The 16,721-nt window shown below is 42.3% G+C and overlaps 3 protein-coding genes across 3 annotated transcripts; all 3 read left to right on the top strand.

Annotated features, from left to right (window-relative positions):
• Window positions 1-247: 247 nt before the first annotated feature.
• LOC119570007 (zinc finger CCCH domain-containing protein 13-like) lies at window positions 248-4,141 on the top strand. The gene is made up of 4 exons (XM_037917931.1): window positions 248-503; window positions 1,932-3,022; window positions 3,364-3,786; window positions 3,985-4,141. The coding sequence occupies exons 1-3, from the start codon at window positions 274-276 to the stop codon at window positions 3,540-3,542; spliced, it is 1,500 nt and encodes a 499-aa protein (XP_037773859.1). The 5' UTR covers window positions 248-273; the 3' UTR covers window positions 3,543-3,786; window positions 3,985-4,141.
• A 771-nt stretch (window positions 4,142-4,912) lies between these two features.
• Window positions 4,913-8,845, top strand: LOC119570009 (cell wall protein IFF6-like). The gene is made up of 4 exons (XM_037917934.1): window positions 4,913-6,028; window positions 6,144-6,291; window positions 6,449-7,252; window positions 7,932-8,845. Exons 1-4 carry the CDS (start codon window positions 5,030-5,032, stop codon window positions 8,828-8,830), a joined length of 2,850 nt encoding a protein of 949 aa, XP_037773862.1. The 5' UTR covers window positions 4,913-5,029; the 3' UTR covers window positions 8,831-8,845.
• A 20-nt stretch (window positions 8,846-8,865) lies between these two features.
• LOC119570008 (AT-rich interactive domain-containing protein 1A-like) lies at window positions 8,866-13,976 on the top strand. Its single transcript, XM_037917932.1, has 5 exons — window positions 8,866-9,844; window positions 9,945-10,565; window positions 10,807-10,982; window positions 13,014-13,329; window positions 13,592-13,976. Exons 1-5 carry the CDS (start codon window positions 8,866-8,868, stop codon window positions 13,714-13,716), a joined length of 2,217 nt encoding a protein of 738 aa, XP_037773860.1. The 3' UTR covers window positions 13,717-13,976.
• The last annotated feature ends 2,745 nt before the right edge of the window (window positions 13,977-16,721 follow it).

Here is a 16,721-nt window from a genome sequence, read left to right as displayed (position 1 = left end):
TATTTATTTGTTTTTATATGAATAAAGATAGTAATAATGATAAAATAGACCTTTTAAGACCTCTTTTCCTCCAATAAAATTATGGAAAGGGAAGAGGCAAAAGGTAGGCCTAGTAGTTGACTTCCTTGACTACAAAGTGCTTTTAGAACCAAATGTCTTGAAATGGAAATGGAGATAAAATGCATGTTTTTCTGTCAATAACAAGTTAAATCCATTTTGCGAGTTAGAAAAAAAAATAATAATAATAATTACCTTTTTCACTTTCAGCAAGTAATGCGTAATAGCTTCCCTGGAGCCTTTCCCCCCAATTACCCGGGTCACCCTCGTGCTCCCTACGTGCGTGACCAGAGGTATAGAGGGAATGGACCCTCCCCTTCAGGCAACAGTGAGGAAGATATAGTTGTGCCTCCTCCTATTATAAAGAAGGAGGCCCTGGAAGGGTTTGAGGATGATCCATGTGTTACAGAAGGCTGGGCTACTAGTGCAGCGGAAGTTGATTATAAGTAAGTATCAATTTTATGAAATTTATTTGTTTTACCTTTTTAGTTTAAGACCTGTACATTTTGCCTCTGTGGCATCCTAATTAAAGTAAAGTGATTAGTTGTTAAATATATTTTTTGGTTGAAATCAAGGTCATAAGTATCAGTGGCCTTAATATGACATTTTCTAATTAACCTTTTAGTCATGTTCAGCAAATCTCAAGCATTGAGCTGAGATCAGTTAATTTATGATATCATCTTGATTTTCACCTCCAAAGACCACAATTCCTTGATCATATCTTGCTGTCCAGATGCAAATAGGCATTGAATATTCATCTTTTACCTAACTTCAGTTTTTATCTTTGATGTATATAGACATTGAGATTAGGCAACATTTAATGTAAATCCTGTGCTGATTAGACAGACAGACAGACAGACGACAAAGATAGGCATATATAATGATGATGGAGTAAAGAGAAAGGCGGACATGAAAAGCATTCTTATTCTATACCTTTTACTTGCATTAACATATAAAAGGGCATGGAAACTGCTAAGAGGAATTGATATATTGTTTCAGGGACACTAGAGAATAACCAAGGATATGGGAATGAAAGTTGTGTGTGTTGGAGGTTGTACATACCATACATTACAAGAATTCTTTTGTTATACATTCACTAGTTGAAGAAAGGCAGGATTGTTGGGTTCCAAAGCATTCACATTTTTTATTCAGGGAGACAAGGGGTACCAAGCAGATGTTTGTAGAGTGCACATACCATATATTATGATAAGTCTCATTTCATACATGTGTCCCATCATATAGCTAAAAGGCATAAGAGAATATAGGTTTAGGTTGTAGCTGGATAAAATTTGCCAAATGTACCAGAATTACTTCCTCATTCTCCTTTCAGTTAAGTGATTCCTACAGAATTGTTAGATTTATCGATTTATTATTTTTTTATTTATAGATTGATATATATATTTATTTATTCCCCCCCCCCCCCCCACACACACACACAACCTTAAAAAGGTTGTGGCATTTTTTGCAAGTAAATGTCATTCGTTGAATAAAATAGCCAATTCACATCCTCCATAGTGTGTATTTTGTTGTTTTTATATATTTTCTCCAGTGCATATATTAACCCAATGCTGCTGGGTATCCGAAATCTCTTGGCATCATAAACTCCTGTGATTTCTGGTAATGTCCAGCTGCTAGACATAGGAGTCTCCTTCATGTAGTAGAATTTCCTGCTTCACGTGCACTAGCACACTACTGCGCATATAGCCGTACCTCGCAGAAGTGGTTTGTTTTGATGGCTGTACACATGACCTGTCTGTAAGGGTCATGTGTACAATAGATTTTTCATAAAATAAGGAATAATTTTTGCAGTTTTAATGAACTTGTTATTTTTCTTTTCTTTTTCTTTTCTTTTTTTTTTCTTTTTTTTTTTGTAGCCAGAAATTGAACTTCAGTGAAGATGAAGGAACTGTAGATGAAGATACTCCTACCCTACGAAATACAGAACGGAAGTCAGATCGAAGGGATAGATGGGAAAAAGACAGAGGCCGGGATATAGCCCGAGAGTCAGAGGAACGCCGTGAAGTGTCTAGAGAACCCGAGAGAGAATCTTCCATGAGAGAGAAAAATCCCCAAGGTTCTCGAGAACGTGACAATAGGCGCGACATGGCTGAGGACCGTCGAGATCGTGACCGCAGATTCTCTCCTGGTGACCCTGAAAGGTGGCAACACCGAGGAGGTTTTGATTATCGTGGAGGATCTGGTCGTGATTATGGTGGCCCACAGAATTCTGGGAACCGGGGCTGTCCCCCCCAACATGTGCAGGCACACAACTCCCCTCATACTGTACCTGCAAGCACATCTGTGCATCCCCCATCTCGCCCACCCTCTCTCACCCCTGTGCATCCTCCTACTCATCAGTTAGCTCATGCACCATCTTTGTCACCATCATCACACCCCAGGGAAGAAGAGGATTCATGGCGTGATAAACGGGTCCCTGGAGATGAGGTACAGGTTGCCCTGGAGAGAGCAAGGCAGCGCCATGAAGAGGAGGAGAAGCGCTATGAAGAAAAGAAAAGGTTTGAGCAGAACAAGGTTATCAAGAAGTCCAGAGATCCAAGGGTTTTTGATGAAAGGGAGAGAGAAGAACCTGATGCGGTCAGGGAGCGTTCACGTGGCAGTAGTGAGTCGAGGGACGATAAGCCTCCCAGCCGAGATGGGCGGGACTATCGGCAACACCCAGACCGCCGAGAAAACTATAGGGACAGTTACAGGGATCATCCACGTGAGCAGTATGATAGACCTTTTGATAGACGTGATGGACAGCGGGATTCACAGCCAGTGTTTTCCTCGCAGTTCAAAAGTAAGCTACCTCCAAGATTCCAGAAACAACAACAGCAACAAGAGATGATGCGTGCTGGTGGGGGTGGCCAACCTTTTCGTGGACAAAATTCACAGGCAGCTCCATTATTTGAACCACGCTTTGGTTCAAGCGCAGGAGGACGGTTTATGAATCGGGATAATGAAAGTAAGTGACCAGATTTTTTGTAGAAACACAAAACTTTAAATTTGTATAGATTGAGACGAGTTTGAAAAGTTATAAAATAGTTATTAAGATTTAAAGCTATTTGTTATTAGAGATAGGAGATTGAAAAGATGTAAAACAGTCATTACAGTGTTGGCAAATGTAAGATTGCTGTGTTACAGAGCTAGGTTTTTATAATCAGATCATTATACTGATAGGTTAATTGCATTTTTTGTTTGTATCTAGTCATATTTTATCATAATTTTTAAAATGAGATAGACTTCAGTTTATGAAGGACCTGTTAGTATACTAACTTGCTCTTTTTGTGTGTTTTATTGATACAGGTAAAGAGAGAAGAATGAGGACAGACAGTGATACCTCTGGGAAATTACAGATGAGAGGCCAGCAAGTGGACTTTCAGCAGAACGTCACAGAGATGATAGAGAGGAAAGGCTGGATCGCCCAGACCAGAGAGACTATAGATATGATCGATCTGATAGAAACGATAGGTCAGAGCGCCTAGACAGGATTGAGAGATCTGAAAGATCTGACCGCCCAGATCGCTCAGAGCGCATTGACCGACCTGATCGCTCAGAGAGAATTGACCGAGCAGACCGTGGAGAGAGAATTGATAGGCCAGATCGCTCGGAAAGAATTGACAGGCCAGATCGTTCAGAACGCATTGACAGACCTGAGCGAGTAGAGAGACCAGAAAGGGTTGACTCTCGAGGCAGGGATGAATTCTATGATAGACCAGATAGAGATGGGTAAGGGAATACAAGTATTTTTAAATTGAATGTTTGCATTGATACTAATAGTGAAATGAAATACTTCAGCTTAACTGATTACCTGTAAAGCCAGTGTTCCTTTAACCAGCTGAGGATATACTTGACTTCAGTTTTACATTTTTGGAGGAATACTTTTTATCCTTTATAAAGCTGTATGACAAATTTTATTCTTTACAGGAGGTATCGCGGCCGAGGCTCCCAAGGAAATTATAGGGATCGGGACCGCGACCGTGATCGCGACCGGGACCGGGACCGTGATTGTTGGGCACGAACTTCCTATTATGAAAAGTATGAGGAACGTCTTGAGCCGCGAGACTTGGATTATGATAGACGGTTAGCTTTCCAACCTTTTTATCAAGCTAAGATTTGATTCATGAAGAATGACATGCAAGCTTTTGTAGCATTGAAAGTTATATCATATAATTGATAGAGTTAAGTACTATACTGAAGATTCATCTGTCATTAGTCGTAATTTTAATATTTGCTTAATTGAATGAAATGGATACACATTATTGTATATATTTATATGCCCGTTTATAAGTAAATGTTTGAGTATCATTTGGAATGTGGATATGATTTTAAAACAGATTTTTTTAAAGGTAAAAGAATAACCTCTTGTGTTTACAGCGAAACATGAATGGTGAAGATTGGAACAACCGAGGCAGAGACTTTGAAAGGGAAGGAAGCAAGGGCCGTAAAGTCTTTGATGATAGAAATGAACGCTCTGAAAGAAGCAGCGAGAGCTTTCTTGAGCGCCGCAGTGACAATAAAATGGAGTCATGGGGACGCCCATATGAGGTTGATCCTGTCATTCCTAAGGAGCCAGATTATGATTCGGGTGAACTCCGCATGGTGCACAAGGAGTGGGACAAGGAGGTAGAAGCTGCAGAGAAGCAGATGGAGCTACGTGATGAAATGCGAGACAGGCCACAGCGGCCAGACAGCCGAGACAGTCGAGCCAGCAGAGACTCGCGTGCTAGCAAGGATTCCTTTGAGCGATGCCCTCAAGTGCACCTGCAAGGGAAAAGAAATTGGAGATAACTTCCTGGGCCGATGCCACCTATGAGTATGATGACTATTACAGATCAGAAGGCAGGGGTGAAGAATTTGGTCGAGAACAGACCCTCTTAGAGTCTCCAAAGAAATTAGAGGTCAAAGAGGAAAAGCCCCCAAAGGGAATGAAGAGGAAGTAACAAAAGAAGAGAAAGAGGTTCACCGTGAAATGCTAAAGGAAGGAGCCCGTGCTACTCATGCTCCAGCTCCCATCACCAGGGAGAGACTAGAGGCCTCAGACAAGGAAAAGGAGATAAGAAAAAACATGACAACACTCAAAAAGTCTCAGGGGGAACCTGTAAGGAAGATAGAAGTGAAAGAAGTGGTTCATCCCAAGGAACAGAGAGACAATGTTTGGGCGAGCCGTTCAAAAAACGCAGAACGCTCCCGCCCCGATTCCAGCGGTTTTGGCAACAACCACCACCAGCAGCACAGCCGGCAACAACACAACCAAGGCCGTGGAGTCCAACATATGGGGCGTGGCCAAACAAACACCACAAACAGCGAGAGCACCTCCCCAATCACTACAACAGCCACAACAGTAACTGTGAGTCAGGTCAGCAACACTATCACCAACACCACCAACACCGGCACCACAGCCACCGAGGGAACAGCACCAACAGTGGCAAGGGTGCCTACTCCTCAAGAGCCAATTGGCACCACACAACCAACACCACAGCCGATGCAGCAGCAACCTCAGCCGTTAATGCAGATCCAGCACCAGCCACCAATACAGCAGCAACAGCCACAGCAAAATCAAGAACCTCAACCGCTGGCCGGGACCATAGCAGAAACCACCACCACTACAACCACTACTCTGGCACAAGGGTCTTCTCAAACAGCAACCGGCGGAAGAGAGACCACTGAGGGAAAGAGTGGAGAAGTGGCTGAGAGGGAGAGTGCCGAGCGGGCGGGGGGCAGCAAACCAGTGTCGTCTGGAGGTCGTGGCAGCCGTGGAAATCGCTACGAATCCTCCCGAAGTGGAGGTCGCAGTGGTGGACCCAGGGGTAGCACCTATCCTGTTTACCGTGGTGGCCGAGGGAGTCGCAGTGGGGACTTCAACCGCAGAGGAAGAGGACCACCACCAAGATTCCAGAAGCGCAACTACAGAGGTGATGAGGAATATTACTATGAAGACTACCACCCACGTTCTCACCGTGAACGAAAGGTAAATGGTTTAATTGTTAATAAATAATATATAGAGGTTTTGTGTTGCCTCGAAAGATTTGATTAAACACTGAGTTTAATAATAGAAATAATACAATTATTCACCCATATTGCAGGATGATTGGAGCAACAGCTGCGAGGGAGACTGGAACAGCCAAGGAGGTGGAGGGAATAGCAACAACGCCAGCAGCAACCAGAACACACCAACAGTGGCTCTGCTCAACCCAACAACCGGGAGGAGAGCGGCGATGGTGAGCGCTCCCAGTTAGGTCGAGGTGGCGGCCGGGGGCGTGGGGAAACCAGGCGGGGAGGCTCCAGGGGTGGTGGAGCAGCAGGAGCTTCAGTCCCTCAGGGCCATGCTGGGGGCAGGGGGCGGTCAGCACCAGCACACAGTGTTAGTGGTGGTGGTGGTGGTGGCAAGGCAGGTATGCTGATGAGGGTAAAGCAACTGTTGTAGAGGCAGGACAGACAGATGCTGCTGGACGCAAGCTGCAACAACAGCAGAGTAGGTTTGACCGTATGCCACCTAGATTCCAGAAACGTCGTGAATTTGAGCGTCAAAGAAATGGCGTCAGTGGAAGTGGTGGTGGTGGTGGCAGCAGCAGCAATAATGGTGGTGGTGGTGGTGGAGGGGGTGGTGGCGGTAGCAAGAGAGGTCGAGGGACACCTGTGTCATCGTCGGTCTTGGGCTCTGGGGGGGTCGGAGTGGTATTAACGCCAGCAAACAAGCCAGGTGTAAAAGAAGGGACTCCTGAGACAACTGAAGAGGCTGATTGGGAAACAGCATCTGAAAGTAGTGATCCTGAGGCTCGGAAGGAGAACAAAGAGAAGGCTTCGAACCCAGCCCCTAAACCCGACCATCGTAAGGGAAGCAAAACCGACAGGAAGATCGGTGGTGGTAGTTGGGCTCCCTCATCAGGTGGGGGGTCATCCCAGGGCCGCAATTCACTTGGCAAGGAATCTAAAGTTGATGGCCCAGGTGCTCCCCAGAGTGCCAGCCAGCAGAGGTTTGGTGAGAAGAAGGCTCCCCATAAAAATGAAAGAAATAAGAGTGGACCAACAAGTGGAAAGGGCACAAAAAATGAAACTACTGTCAATCAAGTGCATGAGATAAAGTTAAACCCTAACATGGTACATCAGGCTCTCTCTGAAGTCAACAACAAAAGTAAGCCCAAGCAAGAGAAAGCCAACCCATTGGAGGGCATCGACTTGAATAATTATGCTAGTAAGTAGTTTCTGTTGCCATTTCCACAACAATCCATGTCAACCAACTCATGATGAATTGAATAAGGTCAAATGTTGCCCTCGTGAGGTGATTTTGATTGCTTTAGCATAAGCTAAGGGAAAAATTTGGAGCCTTTTATTTCACCAAGCTGATTCTAAATGTTTGTATGGCCCTGTTTATTTTTATACTTTATTTTGGGTTTGTTTTGTTTTTGTTTTTGAATTCCATTGTGCTTTTCATAGTTTTTTCAGAGCATGCAACTACTAATGTTGGACTTTTGCCAGTACTAATGATGGGTTCAGTTTTTCCTTGATTCTCAGTTATTTTTCCCCCCTTTTATTATTGCTACACAATTTCATCAGTTTTTTACTTCTTTAATATTTTCTTTTATATAGTTAGATTAGACATTTAAAGTATTGGTTACTTAAATATGTTCGGCAACTTGTGCTAAAGCAACAATACTAATGTTTGACATAGATTGCTGCATCCAATTCTAACATTAGTGTGGACCCTTCTTTTGAATTATTTGTTTTGCACTGTGTAGTATAACTTTCTGTTGTAGTATATCAGTGTATAAAGAAATTTAGAAAAAGAATGGTTGTGTGTATCAATGATATAACAATATATTCTGACAAAGAGGAGTTCTATGACATTAACTTCAAAACATTTTCATTTTCAGGTGTTGTGATTGTAGATGACCAGCCACAGGTTTCTGAACTCATCGGTGATATTCTTGATTCCAATGATGGCTTTCAGCAAGTCACAAGACGTAAGTCTGGGAAGGAAAAGGGCAAGCCATTGCCTGAAGAAACCATCTCTGCTGCTGCTGCTACTGCAGTAGTTACAGAGGCAACAGGAACAGCAGGGACAACTACTGTGTCTGGACCTGCCCCTTCCTCTAATGCCAAGAAACAACCAAAAGAGAAGAAGAGTCGATCCAGCAAGTCGAGTGGTTTTGAGCGATCTCGTCAGAGTAAGCTTCCCCCAAGACTAGCCAAGCAGCGAGAAAATAATCGTATAAATGCTATAAAGAATGCTGGCTCATGTAGCCCTGTTGAATCTCCTACCAACACACTCTTCCCAGTAAAAGACTCTGCTTCATTGCCACCACCAAAGAATGCCTGGGATAAACCTTTAACAGCAACACTTAGAGCAAATTCACCTTCCCAGGCTGCAGCAGGAACAGATGGAGTCAGCCAGGGTGGAAGCAAGCCACCTTCATTCGATAACCATGACAGTGGTGTTGAAATCAGTGACCAGCCCAACTCTGGTGGCAGTAGCCAGCGGTCAAGTCCAAGTGATGACCCAACTAATTTTGCCAAGGTTGATAAAACTACATTGGATGGGACATCAGTTCCCTCCCAGACCATCATTTTTGAGAATACCAATTTTAAGGCTGCAGGAACCGTAAATGCAACTGTAGGTGCCGAGTATAAGGCCAAGTTTGGTGAAGCTCCAAAGCCTCAGAGACAACGCGAAAGTAGAGACAGGAAGAGTGCTTCTCCAGAGGCATCCCTTGCCATAAAAGAAGAGAAGGATAAGAAGTCTGAAAGCCTGAACCAATTGCCTTGCCACTAAGTTTCTCTACTAAAGTGGAAGAAAATGGTGCTGATATGAATTTAGACTTTACATTTGATTCTGAGCTAGCAGAAGTGCCAGGATCTGTGAGCACTAAGGGCATCAGCCTTCCAAGATCACTGGTGATGACATCTGGAAGTATGCAGAGCCCTATTTCACCATCAACAGATGATCTCAACTTGAAAATTGCATCTGTCAAGAAGGTCTGGGAAACCATGGCACCTGTGCCAGAACATGCTGAAGATGTCACAAGTTCAGTTGCATTTTCTACTGCTAGCTTCTCTGCTGTGGATAGCGTTGCAGGACTTGATCATTCACCTGCATTAGAGTCCTCGTTCACAACGAAGGATTCCGCAACTGTTGGGAGTTGTGAGGATCCTTCCCAAGATGTTGGTGGATACCAAGGAGGATCTCCACTACAACAGGGAGCAGCTATGGGCAGTGGAATGGTCTATACCTCTTCTGTTGCAGCATACACATCATCAGCAGCATATACATCATCAGCTGCAGCATCCTTAGCCAAAGCAGAAGTCAGCCGCTCTGGCAATGTGTGCAAGGTAAAGCCGCAGCAACAAGCAGCAAGCAGTTCAGTGTCCCCAGGCCCAGGAGGATCATCCTTGGGGATCCCTAGTGGGTCTTTGTCTCCTCCCCTGGCTTCAGGCTCAGCTGGGCCATCCAATAGCAGCATCTATCAAGCCTTGGGTGGGGGAGCTGCTACATTTGGTGGCATTGGTGGCACCATTCCTTCACCTCCTATGATGTATAATTCAAACCAACAGCTGCCACAGACTGGTCTCTACCAGCCATTTTTGGATGGTGCTCCTGTGTTGGGACAGAGAGGAGCATCACAGTTTTCACAATATCCACCTTATGGTCTTGGCCAAGGTTTGGGAAGCAATGCTTTTGGTCAGCAGTCCATGTTCTTGCAAACACCACCACCACTCACAACACCAGCTGATCTCTATACCAACAACTTATCACAATACCGCTTACAGCCTGCTGGCTTTGGACAGAGTCAACCTCAGAACCAAAATACAGTGTTGATATCTTCAGCTTCAAACTCCCTAATGTCATCAGCAGTGAACCCTCTTCACAAACTTTTGGCAATTCACAGCAGAATTTGGTACCATTGGGTCTAAGGCGGGGACACCATTCCAGCAGAGTGGCCTAGGAACTGCTTTGCAAGGTGGTCCTCAGCCCTCGCAATTGTATATATATGATCCCAGTCAGCCCATGGGTCTCTTAGGATCCCAGCTGGTCCAGCGACCTGGTGTGCAGAATTCTGTTATTCAGACAATACAGCAGCCAAGTTCTTTCTACTCAAATAATGGTGCTGGAGCCCCAGGAGGTCCACCCGCAGCACCTCCAGCAGGTCCTGGAGGCCCACAGCAGCCAGCAGGGTTCTACACTGCCTCTGGATCTCCCCTTCAAGCAGCAGTGCAACAGCAAGCACAGCCACCTCTGCAAACTCCACCTGCAGCCTATGGCCTACAAGGCTTTGGTAATCAGTCTCAACCTGGACCAGCAGGTGTAGGAATGCAGGGTTTTGGGTCTAGTATGAGCCTTGCAGCTCAGCAACTGGGAGCTCAGCCATTTCGAGGTGCTCCCACACTTCCTGCAAGCTTCCTCAAGTCGTTGCAACCTGGAGCCAACATTCAGGATACTGCCCGCCAGCAGCTCAAGTCCCCAGGAGCTGGGCAGAATTCCTTCTCATCAACATTTTTCCCAACTTCAAGTGAGTTTATGGAATTATGACTACAGTTTTATTAATTTTTTTTATCCCTCTGTTTATTCACTTTCAAAAGATGCATGAATTCATAATTGCTCCTGTTGTTAACAGTCTTAGCAGTGTTTACTCATATTAGTTCATGATATACCTCTACATGTGAGATATTGTTTGAGTAACGTCACTAATAATTATTACAAAATATGATCATGGAGATTATTTGGTCATAATGTGTTCTATACACTTGCAGGTGGTATATCCTCATCTGTGAACAACAGCTGCAGCACCAGTAGTGCACATACAGTGTCTGGAGTACCACAAATATCTTCACCCAAAACTCAGAGCAGAAAGATGGCATCTCAGCCTGGGTTGTCACACCAAAGCTCAAATAGGAATGCTTCATATACGTCACAGAATACAACACAGGTAATAGACTTTTCTCATTCCTTTACGGGTATTCTAAGTGCATGAGGTATTGATGTTCTTCATGCTGTCCCTCCCCATTCACTTCAAACATTACATACTTGTGTGATTATAAAAGGGTTTCTATTTTATTGATTTAGCATTTTAGGGCCACTAAAAGCTCAAAATAGTTTCAGTAATTTCTTTTGGGGTTGTGATAATTAGTTAATATACAAAATTTTGCTTTTCTCTCTCTCTCTCTCTCTCTCTCTCTCTCTCTCTCTCTCTTTTCTCTTATCTTATTCCTCCCTCTCTTCTTTCCTCTCTTCTCTTCTCCTCTCCTCTCCCTCCTCTCCTTGAAATATGCTCTGCCTTAATGGAGAGCAGCTAGCAATGGTGGTGTCATTTCACATGAGGCACTGGTCCCCTTTCTTTTTATTCTCACATGGTCTCTTAAACTTTCCTAATGTTTTCCAGCTGCTACAGCTTTGCCTTGCTAAGTCTTTTTCTTTGCTTGATTGATGGGTTGCAAAAAAAAATTAACAAATTTAGGAATGTGAAAAAAGTGACTGTTCCAACCCTTTTCCCTCCTGTTTCTCATACTTTCTGGCCAAAGGAGTCCTGGCTTGGTTACCATACAAAGATAGTGTCATTACGATATTATCAAGCACTTGCTAGAGCTTGGCTTCTTGGAGCCTAATTATACATTGTGCCATACTTTGCTCAGGCATCTGCCCCTAATGATTCCTGTGCCTGCTACAGTGATCTTAGATGATATTGAAGTGAAATAGGCCATTTTTTTAATGGTTTATTTTCTGACACCAATGATGTCTGTGCACCCTTAACCCATATTGCCAAGCCATGCCTATAGCAGTCATAATAACCAACTCAATGTGCCGGGTACATCTATAGGCATCACAGAGTAGAAAGTTCCACTACATGTAACGGACTGCCAGGCCAATGGCAGGACGGTTACCAGAAGCCTCTGGAGTCAGTGACAGAGATTTCTGATAGTGTAATTAACCCTTTCCCGACGGGTAGTATTCATAGTGGCCTGGGCCTCGCTGCCGGGGGCTTATATCGTCGCCCTAGCATGCGCGACCACTCATGCCAAATACCAGCATCCCATGCCTTTTTCTTCGTAATAATGCGAAGATAGTTGTATTTTCAGTTTTCATTATTTTCTCAAGTCTCTACTTGCCAAACTTCCTGATGAATCGAGACTGAAGGGTATTTTGTTGTTATATAGACTCCATAGTTGATCATAGTCTATAGTCTGAATAAAATAAGCAGTGTGCGGCATCATGGAGTTGGTTGATTTTTTTTTTTTTTTTTTTTTTTTTTTTTTTTTTTTTTTTTTTTTTCATAGTAAAATTTAGACTTTTAAAAACGACTTAATCACACTTTCAGTGGGAGAAAAATAATATTTTGCCGTGATTTTAACAAAAAATAACTGGCATCTCCATACATACACCATGGCATGTACATACATGCCCCCGGCAGATAGTCCTGCCATGCCATGGCACGTGCGTACATGCCACCCGTTTAGGAAATGGGTTCAAGGGTTAAATTAGTATATTTGATTAATGTCTTCAGGAAGTTGAAGCAGCTGTTAGATTTGTTTTCAAAAGTATTATTTGAAGTATATAGAAGTAGAGTTTAACATTTTGCAAAGTGAGGGGCAGTAGCTTTTCTTCTTCAACCCCAGTATTGCATTCATTTTGAGAGGTCATGTGGTATTATTTTTGTGTTTTTCATCCCTCTACTGACTTCTTAGCATCTTCCTTATGCTATTAGTAGAGGTATGACTGAAGAAACTTTACAGATATTTTTCTTTATTCTTGGGAAAATAATTATATATACACAACATGGTGGGACTTTGAGAATAAAGTTTAAGGAGGACATGTATCTAAGAGGACAGTTAAAAGTAGAAAGGTTGTTAGTGATGTATGGGTAGTATTAATGGATCAATTTTCTTATCACTTGTGAAAGATCAGGCTCTTCACTTTTTTGTCTTTATCTCACAAAATTGCAACTGCTAACCACTCTCCTCAGATGATGGGTGGAAGTTTAAGGTCTTCAGGCATGGTGATGGGTCTGCGTGGCCAGTTGCCCATGGGCACCCAAACCCTGAGTGGCCCAACTCCTGGAATGGCCTCTAACTCGCGCTATCCAAATCCTGGCCCCATTCAGCGGCCACCAGCAGCCCAGGGCTCTGGCAGCAGTGGCAGTCATCGTGGTGGCCGTGGCCAGTCACAGGGCCAGCAGCAGCAGTCTCAGCAGAGGAGCTCCAACCCCCCCAGCTCAGCCCAACAGGCCAAGTTGAGGGCAGATGCTTTGAGCACCACTCAGGCATTCTTCAATCGGGAAGGTTAGCCCTCTTTTGGTGCTTTATGCTTTCTTTTCAGCTGTTCTTTTTCATATCACCATATAGTAGTTGCTGTAATTATTGTTGTAATGATAATATTGTTATTGTTGCTATTATTATTACTATTACTTTATTATTTCTGTTATTATTAATATTATCATGATGATAGCAGCTTTGGTATATATATATGACCAGGCTTGATATTTTTAGCTAGAACTTGTTTCTGATTCTACAAATATACTAAGAAACCCATTTTCTTACACAGCTGGAAAATCAGAGAAGAAAGGAGAAGACAAGCAAGCAGAGTCAATTTCATCCACCAAGGAGGAGCTTTCAGTTGACAAGGTGTCAGCTACACCCTCCACAGCAGCTGATGGCCAGCCAAAATGAAGCCTCATGTGATTGCGGAGGCTTCTGTGAAAAACGAAGCGAGGCATTTAGCTGTCCTAAAGTGCAGGTGGTATTCAATGGACCGTGTATCATGATGGTGACGAAGTTTGAATTTATTTTTTCTTCCTTATTTTAAAAGATCATGTTTTAATTATCCATAAAGTTATTCTTTCTTTTTTTTATTACCATTATTTTTTCTTAAGACGAGAAAGTTCTTATCTTTGGAAGAAGATTTATATCAGTAATGAAAAAAAAAAAAATGTAAATGAAATGATAAACCCAGTGGTGAGGCAAGATTTGCTGTGGTTGAACAGTTTGAATTTGTGGTTTATTTCTCTATTGAAAGGCAAAGTGCGTAATGTTGAGTGAACTTTATTTTCCTCATATTTGAAAAGCTTTCAACGCTGTGCTAGAAACATAGACATGATTGATGCTATGGTTTCTTTTAGAAGTGTTAAATGCATATGGACGGTGCATATGTTACTCTTGGTTGATTTTTGTATCTTGTCAGTTAAGTAAGGACTCAGTGGTACTGGAAGGGCACCTGTGCTTGTTTATTTAATACAAGAAGATACTACTCCACTAAAGGAAAGTAAGTGTGTAATGCACATGAGTCTCTCTTCTAGTTGTTAAATGATTTCTTTTGGTTTACTGGCTCAGGATTGATGGTTCCTGTAGCTACTACAGAGTAGGGTTAGAAATGAGCTTTTTAAGAAAAGGAGGGTGTACCCTTTGGAAGATATCCCTCTTGTGAAAATGCTATAGAAAGTAATGCTGATCACTATATAAGAACATTTTTGAAGCCTAAGACATTATTACTGGCATTTACATAAGAAACAGGTTTACATTGACAATGTAAAGAGCGTGACCAAAGTGCAAGAGGCGTTAAATGATGGGTGAACCCTGCCAATCTTACACCATAGAGAAGAGAGTAATGACCAGGCCATGGGTAACCCGTGACGCTGTCTTGCCTGCTGGCCATGGCGCCAACTTGCTGCTGAGGAACCTGGGGAAACTGGGGCCATTGCTAATGTTATGGGACACATGGCGACAGAATACACACCCATTACCTGTTCCCTTGTTATTTTCAGGGAAAGGGTTAGGCACCCCTGGCCACCATGCTCTACTGTCACTGCCCCTGATGGTATGCTGTCTGGCTAGCTGAGGTTCCAATATGTTATTGTAACTTGTGGCATTTTACCATGTGTATGACTTGATATCGTTCCTCATTGTTACGCTGTTGAAAAGCGCACTGTATGGGCAACTCTGGGAAGGCTTCGTGTTGCTTCACGTGGCAGTGGCAGCTAGTGGGTGTGGCAAGAATTACAATATTGGCTGCGGCCTACCCAACCAACCCACCTGCATACCACCCACGTGGCACGCCTACGTCACAGTCTTTTAATTTTAATTGGCCCCACACTATTGAATGGATGGACTCTTTTAGACCCCTCAGCTTTTATACTGATCCAGAGCGAGTGAGGGGCCTCGCCCCCTCCTCAACACTCTTAGCAGCAAGTTCAACACACCTTGTGTAGTTGTCTTATTGCAATAAACTCAATGTCTCCTGGAGTGTGTGTTACTTTGCAATCCTTATGAGCTAGCTTATGATAGACAAAGTAAGCTTAGAAAAATAAAGAGAAATCCTAAAGATACATGATACTGCTGTCTGCTCTTGACTGTATTAATGTACCTTGCAAACCTTACAGGTAAAATGGCAGTTTTTGTAACTTATTGTAGTTTTATCTGAAAATTTGATTTAGGCATTTGATAATGTATGTATGGTATATTTAAACAACAGTCATTAATGCATGTTGAGTTTGATATTATTTATCTCATCTTTGTTTATTTAGATAGCAGATCTATTTACTTATGAACATTATTATTATTACTATATAGATACATTGCCAACAGTTAGTGTTAACTACTTCATTTTGGGATGTATAATATTTTGGATTTTAGGAATTGGGAGAAAAAATGGTAAAAAGGGAGGCTATTCTGTACTCTTCGCCTCACCAACTAGTACTTACAGTATGCTGCACGCATAGAACTGTCTTGCTCAACTAGACTTATCTTAGAAACTGTGTGGTAACTTCACACTTTTAATTTCATTTCCTTTCTTCTGCCTCGTATCCTTTCTCTCCCTTACACCCAAGTGACAGTGATTGAAACACTTTAATGATATTATCCAAAGACAACATTTCAGTTTACATATCTTAACAAATGTAGAAGAAAACATTTATTCCCACTATGAAATAAAGAGAAAGCGATCCATTTAACTGGATATCTTATTCATTTTCCCACTCATTAGAATTTGTAGTAGGCTTCTTGCTTATTTTAAAAGTATTTTTAGTGTTTTATAATAGTGATAGGTGATGTACATTTGAATTTGCTTTTTACTTGTTCATTTTATTTATTTTTATTCTTTTTTAAATGTAAATATTGACGGTGAGAGAAAGATTCAATATGTGAATCTTGATTTTCACAGTGTTGCATAAACATTCAAAAAATCAAAACTGAAGTTTTCTTTTGAGAATTATAGTATATTTACATTTAAAGAAATATATGCAGTCAAATGTTATAATTATCATTGAGGTTTGTTACATTGTTCTCATAGAAATAGAAGTAGCCAAGTTTTCTAAGGAACATTTAAAATAACTGCAAATAGTAACTCATTGATAGCAATACAGATGATCTTCAGTGAATTGAGTTTTTAGAGACCACACACTAAAGTATATTTCAGATATTGATTTCTTTATTTAAATAAACTTGATAGTATTGCTGAACTGATACAATAAGCCATGTCCAGAGAGTAAGCATGATTTGTTATGCATGTCCCGAGTAGTGACAAAACAACCAGTTTGCAAGAGGAATTGGTTGCTCAGCCACCTTTGACATTATTTAATAGGCATGTGCGCACTCCTGGATATGGCTTTATTTTGGATAGCAGAAGGATAGATTTCCTTCAAATATTGACGTGAATATATGCATACCCCTCTAGTATCTCT

This window comes from Penaeus monodon, unplaced genomic scaffold (genome assembly GCF_015228065.2).
Source record: "Penaeus monodon isolate SGIC_2016 unplaced genomic scaffold, NSTDA_Pmon_1 PmonScaffold_2080, whole genome shotgun sequence".
In the NCBI taxonomy this organism is placed as follows: Eukaryota; Metazoa; Arthropoda; class Malacostraca; order Decapoda; family Penaeidae; genus Penaeus; species Penaeus monodon.
This window is presented reverse-complemented; position numbering and strand designations above follow the sequence as displayed.